At 48.7% G+C, this 7,210-nt stretch overlaps 1 protein-coding gene across 1 annotated transcript in view; it reads right to left on the reverse strand.

Moving 5' to 3' along the window:
* ZC3H15 (zinc finger CCCH-type containing 15) overlaps positions 1-5,718 on the reverse strand; it is a gene marked incomplete at its 5' end in the record, with an annotated part of 7,514 nt that extends 1,796 nt beyond the window's left edge. The window contains 5 exons of the mRNA XM_010160601.1: positions 280-426; positions 1,102-1,284; positions 2,323-2,414; positions 3,709-3,861; positions 5,555-5,718. Of these exons, the coding sequence (XP_010158903.1) occupies positions 280-426; positions 1,102-1,284; positions 2,323-2,414; positions 3,709-3,861; positions 5,555-5,718 (739 nt within the window). The remainder of the gene's footprint in view (positions 1-279; positions 427-1,101; positions 1,285-2,322; positions 2,415-3,708; positions 3,862-5,554) is intronic.
* Between the last annotated feature and the right edge of the window lie 1,492 nt (positions 5,719-7,210).

Genomic DNA, 7,210 nt, shown 5'->3' on the forward strand with positions numbered 1-7,210 from the left:
AACCCGTTACCCCTTGTCCTGTCACTACAGGCCCTTGGGAAAAGTCCCCCCAGGTTCCTTGTAGCCCCCCCAGGCACTGGAAGGTGCTATACTCCAGGCTGAACACCCCCCACTCCCCCAGCCTGTCCCCATGGCAGAGGGCTCCAGCCCTCGGAGCATCTTCCTGACCCTCCTCTGGACTCCCTCCAACCGGTCGATATCCTGCTGTTGAGGGCTCCAGAGCTGGACGCAAACCTAGTTACTTCCTTCTTACATCAAGGACCGGAGCACAGAACATACCACCAGTGCTTTGCCAGCTTTAAAATCCGCTTTCCTCCTCTCCATGTCTTGCTCAGCCTTATCAATTTTTTCTTGTCTTTTTCTCCTCTTCCAGGCAATAAAACACTCTAGTGTTATTTTGGTGACGTTTGGTCCTAAGGCAGCACGCTGTCAAGTAAAGAGACTGATTAGGGGTAGAAATTGTTTCCAAAGGCCGTAACCAACGAGGGATTTCATTGCTCTTTCCCAGCAACTAACTGAAGACCTTTTCCAAGCCCTTCGTCGCTCTCACTGCTGCTAAACGAGGGCCATCAGCTGAAAGACCGACAGCACGCCATCTGCCAGTTCGTAAGGCAACGTCGACACGCAAGTTAACGTGAGGAGTGGAGAAGGAGGGAAAACGGTGGTGATCGCTCAGGTTCTCCCCCCGCTGCCTCTGCCAGGCAAGGCCGACGGAAACAAGCAGAGCCCTCAGAAGGCCCCGTTCCCTTGGTGTGGCTGCCTCGTTACAGAGGTCTGCGAGAGCCAGGGAGGCAGTGAGCTGGGGATGAGAAAGGCCCACAGAAGCAGTCGATGAAGGGAAAAGAGCAGTAAGAAATAGGAGCCTCCTAAAAACAGGGGTTAGGAACCCCTGCACTAAGCATCCAACTGCAGTTTAATCTACTCACGAGGTAACAGCTTCAACAGAAACACGTGCCAAATACCACACGTCCTGCACCTGAGCTCACACGGCTGTAAAAACATTTCAACTTCCTAATTAATAACTAAAAAGCGTATTTACAACTGTCCCTCTAAAGTATTGAAAACAAATGCCACCAGAAGGTACCTGTCTGACAACTTTACCTCTTTTTCTATTAGATCTTCTAAGGAAATTTCATCTTGCTTTTCCTCCTTCTTTTTGTCCTTTTTCAGCACAAAGCCTGGCGGGAGAGCGTGGCGATACATGCAGTTGTCTCCGCCGCCCGGACAGACCCAAAACCATCCGTATTTGTTGTTTTCAATAGCATCAAGGAAATATTTGCAGACCTGCATAAAACAACACCGGTCGTCAGCGCTGCATTCCCTTTCCATCCCCAGCGACTCACACCACGCGCGCAGCGAGTACGGTTAAGTCAAAGCCAGTCGGGCTCATGGAGGCATGTGGAACACACTGCTGCTAAAAACCAGACAAAAGCAGGGCCACTCATCACCTAAGACTCACGTCACCAACAGCTTTTTGCCCTTGATAACTGCACTTTGCAAGGACAAGGATGGCGCAGAAGGCTGGCGGCTGGGTACCACCGTAACCCCAGCGGCATGCGTGAGAGCACGCTGGCATCTTCCCGCTCGTCACCAGCAGCGTCGTTTTAATCAAAAATCAACCTCATCTCCCCCCCACCCTGGGAGGTTAAACCTTCCAGGTCATGATCCTGAGGTACAGATGCCACCCTGGCACTTTTAGCAAGCAATTCACAGTTCACACTTACTTAGCCATATCAAGGCTTTGATAATTTAAGCAGTATCAACAGAATAATTATTCAGTATCGAAAACGAGGTGAAATAGTTCTGAAGAATGGGGAAAAAAAGAAGAGACTAAGGGGTTACACCACTTACTGCACGAACTACAGAATGTTCTTGAAGTTAGACATCAGGAACTACAAATTGCTCCCAATCATTCAATTTGAGCTTACAGGAGGAAAATTAACCTTCCACATCCACGTGCCACCCAGGAGAGACACAGGCCAATAGAGCTGGCGGTCACTGGAATGAAGTGACAGACCTATCCCATCGCAGTGCTCCAGCCTTCGGAGCAAGCGGGATGTGTCAGCTACATTATCAATCCCTCCATCTCCAGTCCGAGAGCACGTCACCCGCCAACCATTTTCATCTTAGATGAGGGGAAAAAAAAGCCTTGTGACGACCGAGCGCGCTCCGGGGTGGTTTTAAATACGTTGTTAGAAATACCACCGGCTCGACTGTACCCTCAGCGTATCGTTCTAATATTCCAGAGTCCTTAGACAACCACCGCTAATACCAGCCTGCGGGTCATTCTCTACAGCTCAATTAACAAAAAAAAGAACATACTATTTGAGTTTTGGGTTTTTTCTTTTCCGCCTCACCATGCTTCTTGTTCACCACTTCTTCCAGCTTCTTCTCATCCCAGTTATCCATTGTATCTGGAAAAAAAAGACAACAGATGGTTTCACAAAAATCACACATCCCAACCAGTGCTGTCAGGTTGCTTTTCTCCCCAAGAAGAGTTTTAACATGCAATTCTTATGTTTCAGTTAGTTTATAGAATGGAAAGTAAATTCAGGCCTAGAATCATGGAATGGTTTGGGTTGGAAGGGACCTTAAAGCCCATCTGGTTCCACCCCCCCTGCCATGGGCAGGGACACCTTCCACTAGACCAGGTTGCTCCAAGCCTCCTCCAGCCTGGCCTTGGACACTTCCAGGGATGGGGCATCCACAGCTTCTCTGGGCAACCTGTTCCAGTGCCTCCCCACCCTCTGCGGGAAGAATTTCTTCCTGATCTCCAATCTAAACCTCCCCACTTTCAATTTAAACCCATTACCCCTTGTCCTGTTGCTCTACAATAAGGTTTTCAGGCTCTCCTACGCTGTTCCCTACTTCCTCCAGAGCATCAGAAATTGGTACTTTAACAGAAACACTTTATGCCTGTCAAAGACTAAACAATGCGTCGTTCCACCTGTAAACTGCTGCGCATGGACAAAGGAAAAAAAGGAAAAGGATTGAGTAGAAGAGAAGGTTGGAGGCTAGGGTTCAGCAATAGAGATGGTGTAACTCGAGGATCCAAAGGGATAAGACCACATTTTCTGTGTTCAAGTTAAAAGAAGCAAGATCACCAATGGGATCCTATCACTTCCATTCAGGACAACACAGGCTAAAATTCAAATAGAAGACCAGCACATAATAAAGTACGGAAAATCAAATCATTCTGGCAACAAAACCTCTCATCCCTGCCAATTAAAAGTAAGATCCAGAGTACTGCGTCAACAAACGATGGGGAGAAAGGAGATGAAGTCACAGCAGAAGTCCCAAGCACCCCGAACGGGAGAACCGTGCATCTCTGGGCCAACAGTAGCAGCAGCTCCGGAAGGCAGCGACGACGGCTCGTTAGGCCTGCTCCTCCTCTTACAGAACTCAGGAGAAAGCAGCAAATGTCAGAGAGACCAAGTGCTGCACAAACTGGCTGCCCGTCTGACACACGCTACGCAGCGGGATTAAAACCGCCCCCCGGTACCGCTTGGGCGTACTGCCTTTTCCAGATAAGGTCTAAAGGAAACCTGCGAGCGCGCTTCGCTGCCCTTCGTGACCATGAAGGCAGTGGGATGGGCTGCCTTGGTCAGTGACCCTCTTTGGGATCACAGCCACAACATAACCCGTAATCTTAAAGATCCGGTTTCAGGATCAGAACAGCTCAGCAGTCATTTTCCAGAAGCACGGCACCTTTTTCGAGGTCTTCATCTCTTGCATCGATGTAGACACTTCGTTTTTCACACTTCCTTTCCAGAGACAAATCATGAGAAAACTTGCACTTGTCTCCTTTAGTGCACTGGCCTTGCTTGAAGAAAGCACAAACCACGGATTTGGGGTCAGCACCTGAGCAGAGAAAGGGATTTTAGTACCACTTTTAAGCAAAACACAAAACTGGAGCAGAAGCTGTGTAGGAAGAGCCCTGAGAACAAGGTCTAGGACCACACAATCTTTAGGATCTGTAGGGAACAAACCCACCTCTTAACAACACTCAAGTTCTTTAACGGGGAGTTCATCACAATTGAACGCCCCGTGTCCCGAAGGCGTCCCGTTTACTTTGCATGCTATTTGCATGAAGTACCAAAGCTGGCACATTGAAGAAATACAGACGGCGTGCCTGGGCAACCGACCCATGCGCAGGACGCGTGAAACACATCGCTCTGCAGCTTCTTCCCCGCACCACAAGCCGCTCCTGCCTCTAACAGGCAGCGGAGCATCTCCTGGAGGCTGGCCTTTCCTTCCCAGAGCCCCAGGACAGCTTACAGTAACCTAACTCACGCTCACTCGCGCGGCTTGATTGAACAGCGGAAACCAGATGCCTGCTGACAGCCCCCAGAATAAGCAAGTGCTGTTCTAGCATGAATGATGCTATCCACCCGACTAGAGTTTAACTAGCACCCCACCACGGGAATTATTTGACCCCTGGGAGGCCAGAAAAGAAAGGAAAGCACGTAGAAACATAGTTATGAGACAACTAAAGCAGAAATGCTGTACTTGCAATATTCATTAAGTGCTCACATTCAGTTTTAAGCTCGTTTTCCACTTGCTGATTTTAAGCTTAGTCCAAGTCCCCAGGGACCAGAGTGTGTACAGCAACACCTGCTTAAAACCTTAACTAAAAATCTAGTTTTTAAAGAGAGTGGATCCCTAAAAGAAACTCAGGTAACACGGCCCTCCTTGCTGGCAATCTCCACGGAAAGGCAAAGCTCTAATTAGGACGTTATTAGCCTCCTGAAATAATTTCAAGTCAAGAGCTACATTTTTTGGAGAAAACCGACCACTGGAGATCGTGACCAGAACCTGGCCGTGCTGTCAAGTGCCACAACGAACAAATACCAGGCTTGCTTTAAAGACACACAGAGAAATCACACTCGTGACAGAGAAGTCACGAGTTACTGCACATCATCTCATTAGTTCCAGAAGATTAATGAAGCAAAAGAGTTGATAACATTTAGTTCACTGCCGGAAGGATGATGGCGTGGCTGCCACCTGTAGAGCTTCCTAGACTCAAACACTCTCAAACCTACGTGTTATCACAAAACTGTTCAGTAACTGAGTTCAGGTAAGACCACAACTTCCGAAACCAGGTCCTGCAGGTGACTGTGGGGTGGGACAGAAGTAACTGTCCCGACTGGCACACACGTTTTCTGTGAAGACAAAACTTAGCATACTCTGTTCCCTGAAGCACCTGGATGTTCACATGTCCCTGGGGACAGAGGCTGCTTTAAGCAACTACCACCACACCAAAATAAAACCCCCAACGTGCCGCTGACCCAGGGGTACTTAATTAACGAACCCGAACACAGCAAAGTATCCATAGCTGCCCCGTCATTGTCAGCGTGGCTTTTGATAGTCTAATGACATCGTAACCCCAGCTGACTTCCTAAAAAGAGTCACATCATTACTGAGAAGCGACTTGGTACACTAGAGAGAGAGGAAACAGATCTACTTCACTTGAAAATGAGCTGGATTTTTAGAATTATTTTACCCGTAGTGGATGTATGAATAGGAGAACATAAGAGAATGCAGTGACTCATACCTTTGCTAATTTTCTGTGCAGCGACCACAGGCTTGAAGAGCTCATTTAATTCTTGCAATTCTTTTTTCTTATCTTCTTTCTTTAATTTCTTCTCGCTTTCCGACTGAGCGGCCTGTAACGACCCCAAATTTGAAGTTATCACTACGATTGGATTGACATTACTCCTTTCACCCAAACAGCACATCATTTTACAGTAAGGGGAGGAGAGAAAGAACCTGAGGTTTCCTGAAGCGCTGCCCTCGCCTGAACGGCCAGTGCCATCTAGCGGCACCCACCTCTGGAGCCGGGGAGACAGGCAGAGGCTCCAGAGGCTGGGGGGGACCCTCAGATGACACAGTCACCGCTATCACCCCTTTACAGGCCGGGAAATCGAGTAAAAGGTACCGAGGCCAAGGAGGAAAGTCAGTTGTTGGCTGGTGATGCACGAGCAGCGCAGCTACTCAATGCTGTTACTTCGAGGTGCGCGCAAAAAGCTGCTCTGCCTTTAGTCCCCTACGCGCCGCTTTGTTCTTTCTCCTCAGGAATACCGGCAGCACTTCCAGGAAAACCCTCCGTGGAGGTTAACAATGGATTTCGGAACACTTGGTCTGAATCTGTATCAATTCCTTGCTGAGCAGTGGTTTGCGAGAGAGGAACAATCATCTTGTACGTACCCAGGTCTGAAAGGCAAGCTCTCCTCGAACCAGCAAAGCTTGCCTACGAAGGGAACCCCGGAGCTGTGACCCTGCCCTACCCTTTTTGGCTCAGCCAGAAGAGATCTGTATCTCCGCCCTCGGGATGAAGGCAGAGGGAAGAGGGCACGGGAGAAACGTCATCGGGTGATGTCTCAGCCTTAAGGGATGCCAGCGGCACTAACAGCGCGACCTGAACACGTGGGGTACCTCGCTGGTGAAATACAACAGGGAAAAAAAAAAAAAGGAACCTTGTTCTTGCGGTGAATTTGGCAAGAAAACGCCAAATTATCTCCAAAGGGGATGGATTACTTTGGTTCACATACAGAACAGTCCACAGATCCCACTGCATCCAGCTCACAGATGCCCGCCACAAAAAAATTAGTACTCCAAGAACGCTTTTGTTTCACCCTAGGGTTCTACAGGCAGGAAGGTGAAGCATGCCTTTTTTCCCCCTTTTTAAACAAAAAGGCCTTGAGAGCACTTCCCTGGCTGTCTCAGGACACAACCACCAACGCTTTAGCGTTCCTCCTTCCTCAGGGACAACCCTCAGCATTTTATGGGGTAGGAAGGTAGAATCAGATCTAAAGATTAGCTCCTGACATCCATCAGGCAATAGGTAAGAGCACTTGAGATACTCATTATTGCAGGTTGGCTAATTTGCACGCTGGTATCCCGTTAAATGCTACGGACTCGGGGACTTCATACAGGAATCTCGGAGGAAGGGTGCGAGTCATGCTGATGTTTCCGAAGTGATGCCAAGCAGTCCTCTCCGTTAAAAATCGTTAGATCTAATGACCCAAGCATCGGCTTCACCTCTAAAGCTGACACTTGTTACTCCATCCTTACGCTGTGCAAGGAATGTGGCATAAATTGTGACTTCCTAAATGTTCCAGCACCGGGAACGGGACGAGCACTGAGCAACTGCTTCCCTTGTGCGGCGGGAACGAGGGACCTGGCTCACTTCCGCTAACAAAGATACCCT

The sequence above is a fragment of the Eurypyga helias genome, unplaced genomic scaffold, assembly GCF_000690775.1.
Source record: "Eurypyga helias isolate BGI_N326 unplaced genomic scaffold, ASM69077v1 scaffold22870, whole genome shotgun sequence".
NCBI lineage: Eukaryota > Metazoa > Chordata > Aves > Eurypygiformes > Eurypygidae > Eurypyga > Eurypyga helias.